We start from the raw sequence: 21173 nt of genomic DNA on the forward strand, positions 1-21173 counted from the left end.
ATCTTCCTGCTTTCTGGTTTGCTTATGCCAAATTTCACAAAACATTATTGTTCCCACACCATACTTCACATACATATCATAAACCGGCGTTCCCCCTGGAGGTGTGACCTGGCCAGTTTCCAAAGATTGTTCGTCGCAGCGTAAAAATCCTGCTAAGGTGGACAATACCCCAGGCATGTTTTAACCTTACCCTTGGCTAATCAAACTTACTCTGGGTGTTTGATTTTGCAAAATCAACTCTCAACCAATATCAGGATCACTTACGAATCGGGGCACGACTCACTTGATTAGTCAATTTGTCTTTTCAAGACACAATTCGTCCGTATACTGACGCAACCAATGATGTCATGTCTGCGTATCTTGTCTCGGCCTCGTTTTGGGACCCTCGCTTCCTTGTTCACTGGCCGGGGATGTCGATCAGGGATCAGCTATGTGCAGATCTGCAGCAAGGAATCTCATCACTTACGCAGGGCGCCCCGAACACCTCTTGATCCCGGCTCGATCGCTCCCGTCCGCGCCGTTCTTACTGCCTCCCTTCTTTTGCAACGTACACGATGGAACAAGTGGGGGAGGGTCCCTATTCGGGTGCCACCTTGAAGGGGCCCCTGAGGGGCCCTCGGATGAGGAAACAAGGCACAATCACCACACACGAACTGATACAACAGACACAAGGTTGTATTTCCAAAATCTAGGGTTTATTGCAAAACAAATAGTCCCAGTTGGCCAAATGGTCTCACGCCCTGCTTCGTGTGTCTAACAGACCTCGGGGGACGCAAGAGAGCGAAAATTGTACATCAGTTACATATATACAAAATGAGCATCTTATAATCAGTAATGACACATTCAATGCCGCCCCTAATTCATTCCCTTTGAATTGGAGGCGATGATTGACCATGGTGACGAATATGACATCTCAAACCACCATATTTAGTAACAGTTTGCAATCTCAAATTTACAGACACCATTCTTTATTTGAGAGAACACAGCGCTTCTTTTTTCATGTACAAGCTGCGCGTAGGGGACTGGCACATTCCATGCCTCACTATCTCCTGGTTTCGATTCACACTCTAGAGGTCAGCTTGCTCTCTGGGGCCTCACAGTGCTCAGAAAGGGGGGCCGTAAGAAGAGCATATTTCAAACATTTTAATATTAGTTTTGTACATTGCTATTCTTTTAAGGAGACTCGCTGGCATCCGTGTACTGATTAAAATGCCTTGCTCCTTGCCTTCAAGGATATGTGAGAGAGGGAACCGGGTTTTTCTGTCTGGCTCTCCAGCGTAATGTTTCAACATGTCTTTAGTAACCTTGGACCATTGAAGCGAAATAATATCTAAAGCAAAGCAGTTTTACATGAGGCAAAGTGGCAACGTTAGAGAGAGCATAGAGAGAGAAAACAAAATGGCGATTCTGGTCATCTTAAAATGGCCACACTCTAGTTGAGCTAATAGTTATGTAATGACTAATGAGCATATATTCTTAACACTTTAAATGAGGCGTTTGGTCTTCGGCCAACCAATTATCATGCATTACCTTCCGTTCGATGGGTGTCTAGTGTTTCTAGACTGACATGTTGTGAGCAGCCTCCTGTTTTTTGCACTTCATTTCTTTGGAACATAATTGACTATGTTCAATTCATTTAGCAATGGCAATAGTCTATGGTAGGGACGGGTTACCCACCATCCATAACCTATCCTGGACTAAACTGTCTCTTGAATGGATAATGATCTGGTCTCTTATCAGTTCATCGGGAGCATACTGTTTCCAAAGTGGCAGGTGTGTGTCAAAATCCTCAATGCCGACACATATTCTTCAATAGTCTCATGCTCCTTTTGAATTCTTGTGTAAAAGATATATCTGTTTATAGCTACATTAGTCTCTGGAGAATAGTACTTGTCTAATTGTCTTTTCATGCTTATCAGTATCACCAGCTTCATCTTCCGGCAATTCTGGCAATTCTCTGAACTTCCTTTGCCCTTCCAACCCTAAGGCATGAAGCAATAGTAACCTCTTTTTGTGAGAGGTGAGTCCTTCTTGATCCACAGTTTGAATATAATTCAACCAGAGCCCCTTCCATTCAGACCAAGCAACTACAGGTTGACCCGTGGTCGGGAGGAAGCTTGCAGGTGGCTGAATACTTATGCCTTGCATTTTCGACTTGTAAATTTCCTTTTATTTTATAAAACTTTTAACTGTAGAATATCAGCAACAATTATTATGTGCTGCAATGTTACTTTATAAAGGGAGTTCCGATATATTAAAAAAAAGTGTCTGATACTTATTCTTGCTGTCCCCACATGTAAATGACAAGAAAAAGAAATGTTTATTTTTCATTTTTTTTTTTGAGACGAGGATGAAAAGAAACTTATCTCTTCCTCACCCTCGCCTGACTTTCTGAATGTGTATGAGTGCGTATCACGTGCTCCAAGAGGGTCCTTTACTCCATGTGACAAGCATGCGCGTTTAAACCAATCTCAAACGCAGTTCACAAGTCAAATCCTTCACTCCATGGCACGCGACAAGCGTGCGCGTCCAAACAAATCCTAAAAGCAGTTTACCAGCTAAATCCAGCAACAGCCACGTTGTCAAAGGTATTTCCTTTCCTTTTTCGATCGGAGACTCAGCACAGACGCGCAGAAGCGTCCGTTCGGAGCAGCTGCTCTAGTAATCTGTTCCCCGTGGATTTGTTGCCGACGCCGGGCAACCCTTGTCGCCAAATGAAGTATGTACTTCGGAGACCAAATGCTTAACAACAAAGGTTTATTTACTTCAGGGATAAAGCCCGGCGCCCTGCACTGCACCCTCACTCATACGACCTCGTACACTCCGCTCCCCAACTGTTTCACCAAATCCCCGTCCTTCCAAACATCAACATTCTCACATACGCTCGTGCAGGCAGGGAGACCGGAATACATGGCAACAATGGAACAAAAAGAACTAGTACTAAACATAATACAACAGTTACCTTGTCTTAACCTGTTGTCTGGGTTCAACTCAATTTGCAGAAAAATACCAATAAGCATACACTCATCTTGTTCTGCTCGCTGAGCATCAAAGAAAGAGGAAGTGGTTCTGGTTGGATGGCCATTATATGGTAAGATGGGCTGTGATTGGAGGAGACAGTCATGTGTTTGTTTGATTCAAGGACTCATTCCAGCAGAGGTTTCTGGGAAATGTAGTCTTGTTGAGAGTTTAACTAGTTACTTATAATAGTGCTGTTCCCTGAGATTAAAGAGAGAGGGAAGCATAATATGAACCTCCATACTTGCCATAGAATCTACCAACTAAAGAAACCATAAACCACCAGCATGTTGTTGTCCGTCTTTCATGTTGTGTTAAAATGTATAACCCAGTGTTTCTTCCCTAGGGGATTTAGAAATCTTAAACTTCGTCTTTTCGTCCCACATCCATTGCCTGTGTAATTAGCCCCACCCACTTTTTTAAAGCAATTTTACCATTCTTATTAACATTTTAGAGGTTTGTTAGTTACTTTAAGCTAAGAAGCAAAGGTATTGTGAAGTCACACAGACTAGCTAAACTAAAGGGAAGGTGTATGTGCCACTCATACTGTGTTCTTATGTACTAACTCAACGGTTCTGTCCTAGCGTGACGGATCTATCACTCAAACACCGCCAACGCTAAAGAACCAACCAAGTAGCACGCACACGTCATCGCTGCGGCCACTGCACTTTATACAGACAATCAATAATGAAGCAACCGAAATGCTGGAAGCATTGGAACAACTCGGTAATTCCCGTAAGATGCCACGCAAGTTCTGACAAAGTGCGAAAATTGCCGATTTTGAGTGAAATGAGGAAAGAGGCAGGGCGCTAGACGGTTGACTGTCTTCGCTTCGTCAATTTCCGTATAGCTGGCCGCAAATGGATAGCGACCGTGTACGAAATCGCCGGATGCTTCCGAAGTGATCCGGTGTTGGAAAAGGGCGTAGAGTCTGACGGCTGCCTCTTCGTCAGTGATCGGCTATTTCCGCCAACCAGCCAATTCGTCCATTCTTCGCTTCCGCTCACCCGCTGTCAGCCTCTGTCTTCCAACAGACGAAGGCTTTATGTCTGCGGTGGAAACGCGCATGCGCGCCCGCCATCTTGCTTGCCCCTCCTCCTGGCTTCCCGGCTGCCGGTGACCCAGCATCCGTCTAGTAGCAGCACAGAGTCCGGGCTGCGGAGCCCGAGGCACGGCAACATGCAGCTGTCACCGCCTGCCTGTCAGTGATGGACCCGCCCGTGCCCTGCTGTGACGCTCCGCCGCGCCCCTTCTATTCCCGGACCCCTTCTTTACCCGGCAGCCAGCAGCCCCCCGCGGCCTGCTAGAGTCGGGGGCGACCCGCCCTCTCCGGGACACGATGCAGCAACCGCAGCCCGAGGCACCCCCGGAGGTGAGGAAGATGGCGCAGCCGGTGGCCGCCGTGCCCAGGAGGGGCAGCGCCGGGGGAGCCCCTGCGGGAGGCCAACTGAGCCTAGACGAGGGGCTGTTGGGCCCACAGCCTCCGCAGAGCTTGGGCCTGCAATCCCTGTTACAACCCGTGGGTCCCAAGAAGAAGAGCGGCTTCCAGATCACCAGTGTGACCCCGGCGCAGGCCTCGGCCAGCCTGAGCTCCAACAACAGCATTGCCGAGGACACGGAGAGCTACGACGATTTGGACGAGTCGCACACCGAAGAGCTCTCTTCCTCCGAGATCTTGGACGCCTCGCTCTCCAGGGCCACTGACCTGGGCGCACCTGGCCGCAGCTCCTCGGAGGAGACCCTCAGCAACCTGCAGGAGGCCGACACCCCAGGTGCGCTCTCCCCTAATCAGCCGCGCCTGCCCGGGCTTCCCACACAGGTTCACCCGCTGCTTATCAACGGCACGGCTGGTCTCCCGCACCCCGAGCCTCTACAGCCCCCCGCAGCCTCCCTTCCAGGGGCAATGGTCGGCGTGAACATGAACATGATGAACAATCTAACTGGAGCAGTTCAAACAGCTCCGCACCCGACGCCCCCCGGCGGCACCATTGCACAGGTGGCGCAAGCGGTGGCTCAGGCAGCGCTGGGTTCTGCAGTGGGGCAGCAAGGCCCTCCCCCGATTACGGCCTCAGCAGGTACCTCACGATTCCGGGTGGTGAAGCTGGACTCTAGCTCTGAGCCTTTCCGCAAGGGTCGCTGGACCTGCACAGAATTCTACGAGAGGGAGCAGCCGGCAGAAGCTACACACCGGGTGGTGGAGAGTGTGCGGCAAGCCGCAGAAGAGCGGGAGAGTACGAGTGAAAGCTCGGCCAGCAGCACCCTGAGTCACTACACGGAGAGTGCGGGTAGTGGCGAGGGGCCGGGTCCGCAACTCTTTCCTGAGCCTCAGAGTGCCCCTCAGCCCGGCCCGTCGCACTCGCAGGACGGGTGCTACGGACAGCAGAAGCAGGCGTTTCTGCCCTCCGTGAACCCTTCAGCTGGTCTCAGTATGGGAACCGCACCCACCCATCAACAGCAGACTCCCTACCCCCAACCTGTGCAGACGCTATCCCAGCAGCTGCAGTATGCAGCCCAGCAGCAGATCTCCGGCCACATCTCCCAAGGCCATGCTATGCCTTCTGGCCAGACTAATGTTGCAGGAAACGTGGTGGATTATTTGCAGCACACTCAGATACTTCAGCCCTCAGTACCCGTGCAGTCAGGAATAGGGGCCCCTGGACACAATCTGCAGGTACATATACAATCCACGGCGGCGCAAGCACAATCAACAGTCCCTTCTATGACTGCTGCTCATGCACCAACGTTGATGCCAGCTGCATTGGCGAGCAGTCACAGTGCGGGCCAGCAAGTTAATATATCCTCTACAGTACAGAGCAGTCATGCTATTGGTCAACCTGTCAGCCTGCCCGTATCGGTGCAGAGCAGTCAAAATGTGACAATGGGTCAGTCCTTAAATCTGACGTCTGTAACCCAGCAGCCGCAACCATCTCTGAACCAAGGAATGTCTTCAGTTTTGCAGCATAGTGGTCCCACTCAATCAACCCCGATTCTACAGCAGCATCAGACCCAGGGGGTACATATGGTTCCCACGGGCCTACCACAGCAAGTGGCCTTGTCATCGCAGAATACCCCAATGTCCACAAAACATCAAGCACAAGGACTGGAGCCTGTGCTGCAAGGAATTAACAACTCCCAAATCCCAGTGGTCAGCCCCATGCCCCCTGCTGCCGCTGCTATTAGCCAGGCCAACTTGACAGCTTCTGTGGGTCTGGCCTCTGCACCCGTCATGGCCCAACCTTCAAATGTTCACAACGGGGCCCAGGGAGTTACTCATCTTCCAGCTAGTTTGCCTGGATCTCAGCATGTATCACACCAGATACCTCTAAGTTCTGCTCAGTTCTTTGCACCTTCACTTATTCAGTCAGTGGCAAATCAGATCGCAGATGCCAGGCGCCTTATGGAACATTCAGTGTCCGGTTTGCCGCAGGCTATGATCGCTGAAGGGATTTCCGGAATTGCCAGTGCTTCTTCCTTGGATGGGAGTGGTAGCAGCTTAGCTGGCTCGGTTCTTCCCTTGAAGACTTTACCTCTGGTGGATGGCGAGGATGACAGGTGAGGTCATGCGGTAGCAGTGATATATTCATACCATTGTCTGGGCAAGTTGGCGATAATAGCGTGACTTGTAACCTCTGAGACACCATGCAATGCCTTTTGCTCTCTGGGCCACATGATTGCATTGGTGAGGTTTTGCATCATACTATTGCTGCATCCTTTTAATTGTGTCACGCCCTAAAACATGTTTAAATGCTACATGATTGTAATTCGATAAATTTAGGACAATCTTTTTATTCTAGGGTGTCCTTATTTCAGAAATTACGTAGAGCGTTATGGCTAACGAGTTGGAAATGTGTTTCTCAAGCTTTGAGGGACGCCTTGTGTTTTTGGGTGTAGGGTGTCGGGCAGCTGCAACTTTGCGATGTACATGTTTGCCCATTGGCAGATTGTGAGAAGTTGAGCAATTTTTTATAACTTTACAGTGTGCCTCTGACATACATTCATGTGATACTCTTGTACTGAACATAACTTCTTCGTGTCGATTAGGGCAACAGTGGTATATTGATAACAACGAACCTCCAAACCTGTTGGGCATTAACGTCGTTTCCACATGTATAAGGAATCCAGCCTTCGCTGAAGAGAATATACACTGGTCTATATTCTATTGACCGATGTTCTGTGCGAGTCGGCGCCGTGCTCCCGTGGCCGGACTCGCCACCTTCAAATTCAGCCTGGTCGGCAAAGATTTCGATAGCGATGAAAGGGTGTAACCGTATCGGAACTCGCCTGTAGTTCAGCAGAATAAATAGTCTACGTTTTGGGAGCACTATGGGAAATTATGCTTTAAGTGGGCGTGCTTTAGGGATCCACATGATTGTTTCCTCTGCATAAGCATGTGTGTCAACTTCCCACTGAGTGGCATTGGGGTTAGAGGCAGAGCGCAGCGCCACAAACTGCTGTTGAGTGGCCCATTGGTCATGTTGGGCCGATGGTTAAGCACTTTCATCTTGCCACTGTGGGTTGTGGGAGTGAGGTTGTAAACTGATTTGGAACGCCCTATTACAAACAATATGTATATTAAGCATTTTCCTAGTATACCATAAAATGTTGCTCTTTTGTGCTTTGAACATACCTATTTAACACTTTGTTTTTCTGTCAACGACCTCCAAAAAAAGGGTAATTAAGGTGCTGTTTTCCCATGCAGGTTTGTGTTTGCTTCAAATTTATATTTACAGTGCATTGCTTTTTGGGACGTGCATGATGAGCTCTCCTGCTTTCCTCTCCATAAATGTTAGCAAAATCCTGCATTAGGTGGTAGATAGCAACCGATGAAGACCCCCACATTGCCTAAACTTAAGCACATTCCTCATCCTTATGGGGATTGCAAGAGATTAGTTGAACCTCTTCTTAGAACTCAGTTCTAAAGTTATCTATAAAATGCTTGATTCTGAAATTTGGTTGAAGGAAAAATGTACGTTGAGTGTTCTCTTCTACGTCTATGCATTCACCTTTTCAAAATGTATACTTTAGATTCAGCCTAAAATACAAATGCTATCTACCACTTTAGCATTCTGTCGTGCATGCACATGTTTGCTCTTCCTTGTCATTGATTATACTCCTCACGGGGAGTTCACTTTAATCAAGTCGTATCATCAGACTTTCCACTCTAAGTGCCTGCCTGTTTTTCTTCCCAAAGCACTCTTCTGAGAGTTAATGACTTAACTGAAGCTGTTAACGAGTTGCTGGTGTAATAACATTTCTTGACCACCAGGTCTGCCTTCAACCACTCTATTTTTAATCACTGTGTCCTTCACTGAAAGTCATGTTAAAAAGCCCAAACTATCCTGGGGGGGATAAGCATTGGCTATATGGAATGGAAATTCCACAGGGAAGCTTGGCCTCCATCGTCCCCACCACCATTCTTCGGGCCGCTCTTGCACGTTGTGCAGGGTGGATGAGTGAGGCATGCACATTGGCTGGTGGTCCTCTTAACTACAGCTGTGAAAAATCTGCCTGGATATTTTCATTATGAAAGGGCATTGATCTGGTGTATTTAGGATTTAAAATGCAAAAGGGCAGTTAAAAATGGTATACACATTTGTTGAGCATGCAGTTTAAACACCTTTTTATTTATTTATTCATTTTAAATCCCAAAAGCACATCTGATCACTCTTCCAATTCCTTAAGAAATATTGATTTTGTGAATTCAGTGCAACTTAGATAAATGACTTCTGTTGGAGGAGGCAGCTGTAGGGTGCATATATTGTAATATACATTTCCTAATGCAAATTGAATGAGTGATTTCCCTGGTTTTAGCTTTAAAGTTGGATAGCTTGATGAGTTTCACTGTTTAACTTTAGTCTCCTAGCATGTTCCATATCCAACTCCAAGCGCTGAAAGAACCATGAAACATGTCTGTGATTCTTGAACAATTTTTTGAAAAGGTCTGTCTCTTCAAGGTTTGAACACCTCATGATCCATGGACCCACAATCCTAGGCTTCCCCTGGGTCAGAGTCCTGCCCAATATCACCACGTGAGTAACCTCACCAGGCTGTTTGCTTGGTGACTGAGCATAACTGGTTTCTGGAAGTATTTTTGGAGTTCAGTAGTAGCTGTTGCTGGTACAGTGGTGTCCCCATAAAGCCTGCCCCAACCACCTGTACCCTCCCCTGAGCAAGAGGTCGTCTGGTACTGGGGATGTGCAGCACACAAACTGTGCTAAAATGTTGGTCAGGGTAAATAGGTGCACATTGCATTTAATGCAGGCTGCAGTTTGACGTTCACACAATTCCCCCTGACAGGAAATGTAGTTTTGGCTTTTTTCAGTGGCTAGTGTGCTTTTTCCGCAAGAGTATGGGTAGAGTAGGGTGTGTCTATTTAGGGCACGCAGATCGGATTCTCCACTTCAAAAGCTTATTATGTAGTATCAGCTTGACTGTTTTATTTTTCTATGGCCCATCATCTTGTGCATGCTAACATACTCCATTTTGATGCTGATGTGTTAAAGACGCTAATTCAGCACCAAACTGGGACATGCCTACCAACTGCGAGAGTAAAGGACAGTGGTAGGGCAGCTATATGGGAAATGACCCAGGTATTGTAAGCCACAGACAACCCGTACAAACGGCTTCACTGGGAACAGTAGGCGATAATAATGCTTAGGGTGTACACACAATCCAAGCCACTGCCCTAAGATTAAAGAAGGGGAAGCATAAAAATACTGCTATCATATACACGTATAGTGGGAAATCTCTCTGGGTGGGCTGGACCTGGGAAACCATGACCTGAAACACGTGACCAGTACGACGGGGATCTGCAAAAGGGGGGGTAGCGCTTAAGCTACTCATTGGGAGAAATACAACATAACTAGAACAAGGCGGTCAGCCAAACCAGCTGTCCAGTACGGCAGCAGGGAAAAATGGCTCTGTACCAGTGTGCCGGTTACCTGACCACTGATGCTGATCCACAGTCGGCTGTGGCAGAGGAGCACTGCACAGAGTGGTGTTCTGGCAGAACTGATCAGACGGTATGTTCTTGAGCTCTGGAGAGGTGGCAAGCCACAAGCATCTACCCCACGGTTTGCTTTGGTCATCATGCAACAGGTGTCGTGTGAATGTCCCCTTTCCCACCAGCTGTAGGGTATTTCGTGTTCCGTTTTCAATGGTGCTAACCAATGGCAGTAAGTTCTGGCGGTCAGCACACATGTTACTTCAGTAATAACCAGTTGTTCTGGGGTGGGTTGTGAAGAAATGTGGTACCACATGGGGAGGCATTGTAATGGGAAACTATTTGTGTCAATTACGCTTTACTAATCAATGTAAACTCAGAGAGGTGATGTCCAGTACCAATGAAATCCCTGGGAAACATAGAAAAAGTAAATTCACCAACTTGCAAGTGTTGCGGTGGATTTCCGACCATTGTATTTCTTGGTATAAAACTGCTGTTGGTATCCAGTTCAGATGTCTGCCTTTCGATCAGAGCATATCCACTGTTCCGTTTGATTCATGCTCACCCAGCTGTAATAAACAGTGTAGCTTCTTGCCCAGTGTTTGCTCTACTTTTTGAGTACATTATGCTCTAATTGGCGGACCCCTGGTTACATTTTTGGGAGGCCCCAGTGAGAGATCTGTCCTTCCCGGACCACTGAGCGTGTCATCTGTCCTCCCCAGACCACTGAGGGTGTCCAGGCCGCACTCGGTGGGCATGCGGGTCTGGCGACTGCAGACCTGTTCTTTGCTGCACTTCATTGAGGAGGCTCTGCAGGCTCAGAGTTTACAAACGTCTGCCAGGTCTTGAGCGACGTCCCATGCTCAGTGGAAGGGTGAGCCTGCTGTGGAGGCTTGGTGCTGAGGGGAACTCGAGGGTACCCAGGATGTGAATACAACCTTGCAAGAAAACGCTGCCTAATAGTGCATGCCTATGGCGGGGGAGCATAGATACTTTTTACGGTGTATACAATGCGTCCTCTGAGAAGGGAGAGGACAATCGGCTGTAGTAGTGTAGATATTGAGCATACCACCCGATGGGGAGCAGGCGCTGGTGTGGGCACGCCTGCGGTAGAGCAGGAGAGTTGTGTAATGTGTGGCTGTTTGAGTGGCACGTAGTGCAGGCGATGTGTATAGTTGCACCATTGGTGTTATGAGTTGTGTTGTTTTTTTTGTAGATGGGAATACGCGTGTGGCAGTTAGTCATTCAGTGGTTAGGACTTGTGGTTGACAAGTTGGCAACAAGTTATCTCGTGTTAAATAGCAGGCTTTTTGCACTTCAACAGCAGGAGTGTTCCGTTGATGGTTAGACACTGGACACTTGCGCTAACATAGGGAACAGTGATCCTGTGGAGAGGGCCAGAGTGAACATTGATGGGTATGATTAGGAATAAAATGGTGGGGGAAAGGAAATGATGGCTTATGTGGACAGCCCCCTAGACAAAATGTGCTGCAAATTTCCCCCTGATCTCGATAAACTATTAAAATATAATTTCCAGTGGGCTGGCGAAACTGCAGGGCAGTGTTTCCATATGTGACCAGGGAAGGGACATTTGACAGTAAGATAATAGAGAATATGTTCTCGTACCTATTAACGAGATATAAAGGCTCTAAGCTAGAAAGCAGGCAGAACATATTTGGTATCTGAACATTATACAGGGAGCCTAAAGGGTAACAACTGAAAGAAGAGGCAGTGGGAGGGGGCGATTCAAGCTCTCCACCCTCCACCCTATGGGTTCTTTCCCACCTTACGACCAACCTCCGGGTATACTAACCCTCTGCGGGGAAATGAGAAGAGAGGAAAGCAATGGGGGGGGGGGGGAAGAGCAAGAAGCACAAAGAGAGGAGGTGGATATGCAGGGTGAAAATTATCTAGGAGATATTGAAAAGAATACGCGCCAACAGGTGGGTGTGTTATTCAGTGAAGCAGAACGGGTGATGGAGGAGGAGATGAGGAAGAGCAAGGGGGCTTGGGGAGAATGGCGCAGCCTCAGTCGACTGGTTATTAGGAGATGAATGGAGTGACGGGGACAAATGGACACCCGGCAAACCTGGGCGACGGGGAAGAAAAGGGAGGAAACGACAGGACAATGGGCCTAATTCAGAGTATGGCAGTAGGGGGTTAAGGGCACCGGTAAGAATGCCGGTGCCGTTAACCCCTTACTGCCACATTCTGAGGTCCCTTAGCAGGTCCCACCAGGAACGGCTGATCTAACCAGCCGTTCTTAGCGGGACCCCTTAAGGGACCAGGGCGGGCCTGTTATTTGCTCCTTCCCCATTCCCATTGAGCCCTAAGGTGGCTCGAATGGGAATGGGGAATGGCTTTCTGAATGAGGACTTACCGGGTCTTCCAAGGTTGGAATGACCCGGTAAATCCCCATTCAGAGAACCCAGACCAGGGTTTGGAGGCAGCCATGGTGCTAACAGCACCATGGCTGCCTCCAAACTCGGAATGACCCCCAATGACTGTTGTGCCAGGGACTGGCCTACCTCCTTACGTAGTAGGGCAGGGAAGGTAAACATGGGGTTAACGCAAGCTGTCGGAAGGGATGGGACCTGAGACATGGGTAATGCTGTTAGTACAGAAGGGGCGATGTGCCCTGGCAAACAATGGACCGGGAGAACCTTATATGTAGCTTGCCCTACCTCGTAGCCGGGGCTAGTAAATGGATACAGGCACTCGAGAAAAAGACAGCGGCGGTGACGCTGGCTGTAGGGGATATGAAAAGTTTGTTTGCCGCAATTATAGGTGAACAGGCAGACAAAATTTGGAATTGTGCACGCTATACAGGAGTGAAATTGAGCACCAATGCTCATGACTGAGATCAGTTTAACAATTGTCGAGCGCATGTCTGGGAGGTTTTAAGAAGCATGTATCCAGCCAGCTATGTCCTGGGGACAGTGATGGCTTGTTATATTCAGATGGGTCATCTTTCATTTATCAAGCAAGTTCATAATTGATGGACTCTGCAAAGGTCCTGGGGCGAATGCATACCACTGTTCTATCACATACTAGTAAAAGGACTGCCAACAGAAGTACAGGCTTCCTCGGATAAGATAGTGGATGTAGAAGCTAAGGGCTGGCTCGAAATACAAGCAACCACAGTACATTGCTGTAAGAGGAAGCAGGAGAGCAAGAGGCAGGCAACCGAGAATGCAGGGCAGAAACTGGCCATATACACCATGGAAGGAGCACTGTTCGTGCCAGGCGCCGCCTCCGCGGTGCCAGCACAACAGGAAGGGTTTCCCATAGGGCAAACAAAGCCAGGAGGGTGCATGCAGCCGCAGTATGGACCACAATGTACATGCATGGAGGATACTTTCCTATAGGAAAAGGGTTTTCACAACGAGGAAGAGGGATATCGAGGAGCAGGATAGGAGATTTGCGGACTATGCTACATATGTCAGAACATGGGGCACGTAGCGCAAACCTGTCCATTTATGCAACAAGAAACCCAAGTAGCGCAACAGCAGGGGCACCAGTGGCAGCAGATGCAGTGTCCTTCAGGGCAGTTGCAACTAGCGCAGGTGTCAGCACAGCAGGGAGGAGTGCAGTCCCAAGGAAAAACAATTGACAGCAGGATAACTGTCCCGTCGATGGTTGAGCCACCTGCAGTCTAAGGCGATACCACAGTGGTGTTAAGGCAAAGCTTGGTGCCCCATTACACGGGGTTCAGTGTGGTAGGAGGGAACCCGTTCTGCCGAAGAATGCACAGCAAAAGGGGGCCCACTGAAAGTCTGAGCGTGTCCAGTCCTAGCAGTAACTGACGAGCCTGAAGAGGAACCAGAGGTAGCAGTGAAGTGTTGTTGTTTGTCATAGATACAGGAAAACTAAATCCTGCATCGGGGGGGAATTCCCGTTAGATAACAAAGTGATGGATATGCAGTGCTTTTCTGAAACGGCGGTCGCTGTCCCAGTAACAAAAGATTTACCACTAGCCCCACAGGGGCGCACCACCTCGTAGCTCCCTTATGTACTCCAAAGACTCAATCATCAATATCTTGGGGAGAGACCTGCTCAGCAAACTGATTGCCACTATATCATTAATTCACAGAGAAGGGGGTGGTGTGCTACACACCCTGCATTTACTATGCCTGGGTAGCAGCTCTTCCCTTAGCAACTCACACACAAAGCACTGTGCGAGCAAAGCCACTATACCACAGCATGTTTCTGCTCGGCTTGAAGTTCTGCTTGGATGGGTTCAAATATTGGAAAAAATTGTACCCATTTTGACACAATCGGTGAAGGAAAATAAACACACAGATGGAGATCTCAAAAGGGTACCCGATGAGTTGTGGAACAAGGGACCTCATGATGTGTGGGTACTGAAAGGGGATTGGGGCAGTAAAAAATTAAAAAAAAAAAAAAAAAAAACGAGAAGGATTCCACTTTGCATGTATTATTGCAGCAATGGATAATTCAGACATCTAAATCGACCAGTAACGCATCGATCCGATAAAGAAAAGGACGGGGTCATGGCGTTTCATCCAGGATTTGTGCCCTCTAAATGAAAAGGTGGAAGCAGAATTTCCCGTCTAAGGCAAAGTATTTCATGGTCATGGAATTGAAAAATACCTTCTTTTCACCTTTACACCCAGACTCCAGATATATGACCGCCTACACGTATTGCAGAATTAGATTCAAACACACTAGTTTGCCACAAGGGTACTGCATCGCCCTGTAATTTCAATAGGATAATACAAATGGATCTATGCAATGTGCAAACAGCAAGCACTCTGATTCAGTATGTTGACTATCTGCTAATATGCTGTGAGACAGAAGAAGATTGTAGAACAGACCCAGTACACGTTTTGTCACTATTTGCAGACAAAGGGTTGAAGATGTATAAGGCAAAATTACAGTACTACCTAGAAGAGGCTGTGTACATGGGGCAAATAATATCCATTGAAGGGTGTAGAGTGACACCCGAGTCTATGCAATTACGGCAGAGCCTGGGTATTTGATTATGCCACATCCACTAAACCCCTACTGCAGGGCCTTAAGGTAGAACAAAAAGAGAAGAGGGACATAAAATTGACATCTGAAATGAATGAAAGTTTCACAGAACTGAAAGACACACTGGTACATGAACGAGTGTTGGCTCTCACAAATTACTGTGAATAATTCTATTTGTTTTCACATTCAGATGACTCGGTGATGACGGCTGGACGGCTGTCCTCGCACACAAGAAGCCGCAGAGACACCAACCACTAGCTTACTACAGCGGAAGCCTAGACCCCGTAATGCAACAACACTTCCCTTGCAACAATCGTGTGCGGCTGCAGTGTTTTGTAATTGAGAAGGCATCAACGATTAGGGGTGTCCCGTAGTATCGTACGTGGAACACTCATTATTCTCCATTCTTGAGAAATCAAAAAGTACACTAACCACCCAAGAGCATTGGGATATGAGATCATATTAACCAACCCAGCCATAGAGGTGGGAAGGTGCCAAAGTGTAAACCCAGCAATCTACCTAGCAGAACCCATACAGGAAGGGGATTACATACATGATTGTGCAGCCCACAAGGACAGAATAGTAGGGAACATACATGTAAAAGAGTAAGAAATTGCAGGAGAAGACGTGGTCTTTGACGAGTCATCAAGTATTGACTCACAGGAAGGAGAAATACTGGTGCAGCAGTAGTGTGCTGCATAAACTGGGAATATGTAATGGCATCTCATCAGCGACTACCACCACATTATTCAGCACTGGCAGAAGAATTAGTGGTGATAAGAGCACTATAAATGATGGAAGGGCATGCAGCAAACCTCTTTTCCGACACTGCCCATGTCACGTCGACTATTCATTCAGGACTGGCACAGTGGGAAAGGAGGATATTCAAAAGAATTGACGGATCCTCCATACACCATGCAGAACTAATAAAAGAATTTGATGCCCCAAAAGTTCCAGTAGTGGTGGCAATAATAAAATGCGCAACACAAACAGGAAAACAGGATATAAATGGGGAACGAAATGGTCGTCTTGAGCGGCAAAAGCAGCCGCACATTTAGCAGAGGGAGGGGGATTTCAGAGATACCTCAGATAAGGGTAAAAGGTGCCACACATCTCAGCATAAAGGATGAAGAGTGGGAAGGAAGAAAGGGAGGAGAACTTTAACACTGTCCCCGTAGAACGCATAATAGAATTACAAGGAGAGTTGCCAAGAGGAAAAAGAACTATTGATAAAAAGAGGATGTTCACTGTCACCAGCGGACCTGATTTGGCAGCAGAATAGCACAGGGAAGCCTTTAATGCACAGAACATTGTTAAACGTAGCTTCAGAACATCTAGAGTTTCCCTAATGCAGAATCTTATTTTATATCACGTTTATGTATAGTGCTTCATACCTGCACCCTCCCACCAAAGTGCTGTAACAGTGGAATTACTACCAAAGGTAATGGCACTCAATTTATCGCTGCTGACATTTGAACTTGGAAAGTGCAGGCATGTACCACAGTTGAAGATTTAGCTCACTCAGCTATACACTTGGTGTATCTAAAAAGAAAATGTATCATATTTGCCCAGCACCCTCTCCTGGCCCCTGCTTCCCCTCAGTCCCTTTCCATTACAAAATGTAACATTAATAAATATCACATTTTATAAGCAGTGTGCCACAACATATTTGTCATTCTTCCAGGCACTGTAATGAAACGTAAAATAGGTGTTTTATGTAATCCCCAGTCACAGCGTTACAGCGTTACCTAATGTGGTGGGTATGCACATTTAAGGAGATACATTCTGTACAAAGGCACAGAATGATGTCATAGTCTTAAATCAGTGTTGATGTAAGTGTGACTGCTGTCTTGTTAACCTTCAAACATGCCTCAATAAAAATCCTATCGGTTTCTTTAGTCTTTGCTTCCATGAGATACGTACTAATCTAATTGGTTTACGCTATTAGGTGGCACTTGCGCCACCCATAACCGCGCCACCCATAACCTGAATCTATTGCATTAGAGTACTGATGGGGAGAAATGCATTTGAGATGGCGCACCCAGCTTGAAGGTGTATAGGTGCCTACCCATTTGACTGCTCATGGCCATGCTAATCCCTATGGACGTTCCCATGCAGTTCTGCCCCTCCCTGCCCAAAATGCTCCTCATAGGAACTCTTGTACTTGCTTTAATCAAGCCTCCCTATCAAGCTTTACACTTGCCTGCCAGTGTTTTTCTAAAGCATTCTTCTGAGAGTAATAACTTAATTGGGGCTGTAAAATGGCTACTTGTGGTCTAATGTCATAACGAGATCGGCCTTCAGCCACTCAATTTATAAGCACTATGCATGTCCTTCACTGAAGTAGTGTTAAAAACCAGCATTGGCAAAGGCAACATTTTTGACTTGTGTTTAAGTATTGGACATACGCTAGGCCCATCTATAAAATGCCCAGGCACCTGCTACATTCAAAGGCCAATTAATACCACTATGGCGGTGCCTGGCAAGTGCCTTTCCTATGCCTACACAAAAGCCCAAACTGTTGGTATTGCCAATGCTTGTTTTCAGATCTATCTGTCCCATTAGTGACACCACATTTACACCCTTTTCTTATGGCACCTCTTTCAGAAGGGCGCTATACAAGGTCACTTACATTAGACTACACAAGTGCAGTCTGTCTATTGAAACACTATATAACCTCTCTGAATGTGTCATGCACCCTTATTTATTTTTAGTATTTATTTCCTGGTGTTGCCAACATGTATTTTTTTTATTAATGTTTGACCAGGTACATCGCCTTTAAAAAAACAAAATTGCTTTTTAAGGTTTTTTGTAATTTCTATTACGGGGGACATTTAATGTGTCCGCAATGGACCGATGTTGATCTGCATAAGCAGAACTATGTTCTCATTAAAGGAGGGAGTTGAAGCCTTTGTCATGTGCAGTAGCTTAGTATCTTCCTACTGTAAAAAGGGTTATGGTGTGAGATTTGGAAGCATATGTTCCGCAGTACAGTTCTTCTTGGAGTTAAAGAGGTAACCTCATTCAATTTACTTGGGAATTACTTTTACAGCCTCTGGGAACTGGGGTTGAGAAAGTGTGGCAACAGTTAGCCAAGTTTCAGGTGGGACTTGGCGTTAAAGCAAAGTTTATGCCACATTGTGTAACCACCAACTCTAAGAGGCTTCTAATAAATAATGCATTTTTGAGATTGTGGCCAGGTTCCCCTGTGCTCCCTATTATTATCCTTATTGTATTTGTTGAGCTTTGACCTAGCTTCAAGAAGCATTGCTGCACTATTTGAGTCCTAGGAGAAGTACAAAGTGAGTGGAAACAGATACAAAGGAGGGGGTGTGGTTCTAATGGGGCTGGACTGGCAATTTGTCTGCAAGTGATTAACAGTCAACCAGGGGACAAAACAGGGAAGCAGATCGCAGAGTCTCCGGTTGGCTCTGGGGTGTGTTGGCGAAGCTGTTAGAGAGGAGCCATTCCTTGAGTATCTTCCTGAAATGTAGAAGGGAATCGGGGAGGGTGATCTCGTGTTGACGGGTAGCTCGTTCTGGATTTTTGGGATGTAGACAGAAGGCCTGTCTTCTGGTTCTTAACTTCTTTCACCGGTGGAGTTCAAGACTGCGCATGACTTCACTTCTGGTGGATGTTAGGCCTCCAGAGATGCAGAGCTTATCACTGAGGTAGCTTTGGGCCTTGAGGGCCACAGTCTTGTAGAGGATGTATCTGGTTTTGTAGGTGATTCGTGCTTGCAGCAGGAGCCACTGCAGTTCAATGAAGGGTTAGGGTGATGTGGTGAAGTCTGCAGAGTTCTTTGAGTCATGATGCAATGTGACACATCTCGGGCCCAATGTCCTTCCAGAAGGGCATTGCCACCATCTTTGTGGGAGAGGATGAATGCTTAGAGGGTACATCTGAATTTGTTTGCTCGGATGACGGTCTTGATTTTCTGCATGAGCGAATATTGGTACAAAGCCATTTGTCTTCTTGCCATTTGTTCCTTAAAGGACTGGTATATGATAAAGAACGCAAGGAACTTTGTGCGGGTGGTCCGCTGAGATGTGAAGCTCTCGAGGTTCATAGCTGAGAGCCAGGTCTGGATGTCTGGTTGTTCAGTGTTGGATAGGAATTCGATCTGGGAGGAACTGAGATTCGGGTAAGCACTGGACATCCAGTGCTGGATCAAGGCGAGGCAGACCTCAAGCCTGTAGATATTGTCTATTTGTCTATGGAGGATATCTTGAAGTAGAGCTGCGAGTCGTCTGTATATTGGTGAATGTAGTAGTGTGTGCACTAGGTGGGCTCTGAGTTGTTAAGATTGAGGCTAAGGTAAAGGTTGACAATCAAGAGGGATTGAATTGATCCTGGTGGACTCCACAGGTAATGGGCAGAGTTGGAGGAATCCACTTGGATGAATTGATGAATGTTAGGCAATTAGTATTTGAACTGAGGACCGTTTCACTGATTCCCATGCAGCGAGATAGAATGTCGGTGAGGGGTATTGTGGTCTACTGTATCGAACACTGCTGAGAGGTCAGTTAGAACCAGGAGGCAAGCATGTTATCAAAGATAAGGGTATAGTCGCTCACCTTGATGGTAGCCAGTTTCTGTGGTTCAACTGGGTGTGCAGCCAGGCTGGTAGGACAGAAGGTTGTTGGTGTCGATGTGTTACACAAGTTGTGTGACTACTTCTTTTTCAGAGATCTTAACTAGGAGGGGAGGAGTGATGGGGAGGTCTTTGCTAAGGCTGTCAGGTTCCAGTGTTGCTTTCTTGTGAAGAGGGAGAATTTGTCTAGTCTTGAGGGAAGATTCTTTGAGTGGGGGGGGGGGCTGTTGATGATTGCGTGGTAAGGGCAGGGTGCTTGAAAGGGCCTTGAGTACAAAGGCTGAAAGTGGCATTGAGGTCTTCCATAGTGAGTGTCTTGAACGTTATCTTGTAAAACCAACACTACCTCCATGTGTGGTGTAGTGTCGGCTGTTGCATTGGTGTCTGTGCTTGACGGATCATGCTGATCTTGATGAAGAAAAAGTTGATGGTAGTGGATTTTTCATTGGAGTGTAGCACACGTGGGTTGGACAGAGGGATGAAACCATGTTTGATAGTTTTGAGAATGGCTCTGCTTTCATTGTTGATCAACTTTTGTGTTCCTGAAGTAGTTGGCTGTGGCACTGGTAACATGTCTGTGAGTAGCACAGTGGGATGTTCACCAAGTCTTTTCTTGTTTCTTGATGGTACTTAAGTTGAGTTCAAGTGCACATGGTTAGGCTTGAGTGTGCATTTTCCCCGTAGCATGGCGGTTGTTATTCGCTACGATAGCGTTCTTGGAAGAGTGAGCCACCGTCCTGGTTCGCCCCTCCATTCAGATACTGTAGCTATGAGGTGGCTGCTTTACGTTATCAGCATTTTTGAGAAACCTAGCACACATGTTTGGTACTCCAGAAAGGTTGCAAACTTCCCTGGTTCAACATTACTGAGGAACTAGTTTCACTGACATGACCTTTATTTGTGGGTCTCCCTACATTGTCAGAAGGGACAGGAGAACCCTGAAAACCTCTTTTGTCCAACGTATCCTAATTTGTGCAAATTTAAGTTGCTCAAAACAGTGCTACTAGGGGGAGGTGCTTGCACATTAAAGGTTGCTTTAGACTGGGCCAAGAATTTGCATTCACTGCTGGTCATTGGCTAGTGATAATTGACTGTTGGTGAATGGTGTGCTGTGTAAGTGTAGAATTCAGGTGGCAAATGATTTTCATGCCTGGATTGTAGTTTGCAGCTTGAAATTGTGCACCCTGCTTTTAGATCTCGTTCTGTTTTCTCGTCCCTCATATTTTTGTTTTTTGTTTTTGTGGATTTTTTTTAACTGTAGGTTACCGTTTGCAAATATTAAAGAATATGTTTTAATGGGGAACATTGGCTTGTTTTAACTATGATCTCCTTGCCCTTTGTTGCGTAACGCATTTATCTGCATTGTAAAACTGAATATTTGTCTGACAGATCGTTTTTTGTACTAGTCTATCAGAATAAATGCATTGACTGACATTTAATGTAAGTTTTGACTATATACCTGCAATAATCTAGGGCAAAATTGGTACTTTACCCAGATAACGCTCTCTGGGCCAATGTAGAGGATCCACCCATCTCCGCAGTCCAGCCATTTGCATATACTCATGTACTGCATACACCTATTAGAAATAAACAGATATTACGGAGGACCATAAACCGAAATAA

At 46.7% G+C, this 21173-nt stretch overlaps 1 protein-coding gene across 1 annotated transcript in view; it reads left to right on the top strand.

The window, feature by feature from the left end:
• The first annotated feature begins 4148 nt into the window (after nt 1-4148).
• TSC22D1 (TSC22 domain family member 1) overlaps nt 4149-21173 on the top strand; it is a 265286-nt gene continuing 248261 nt past the window's right edge. The window contains exon 1 of the mRNA XM_069640084.1: nt 4149-6570. Coding sequence (XP_069496185.1) covers nt 4358-6570 — 2213 coding nt within the window. The 5' untranslated portion in view covers nt 4149-4357. The remainder of the gene's footprint in view (nt 6571-21173) is intronic.

This window comes from Ambystoma mexicanum, chromosome 7q (assembly GCF_040938575.1).
Source record: "Ambystoma mexicanum isolate Mex_15411 chromosome 7q, UKY_AmexF1_1, whole genome shotgun sequence".
Taxonomy (NCBI): Eukaryota; Metazoa; Chordata; class Amphibia; order Caudata; family Ambystomatidae; genus Ambystoma; species Ambystoma mexicanum.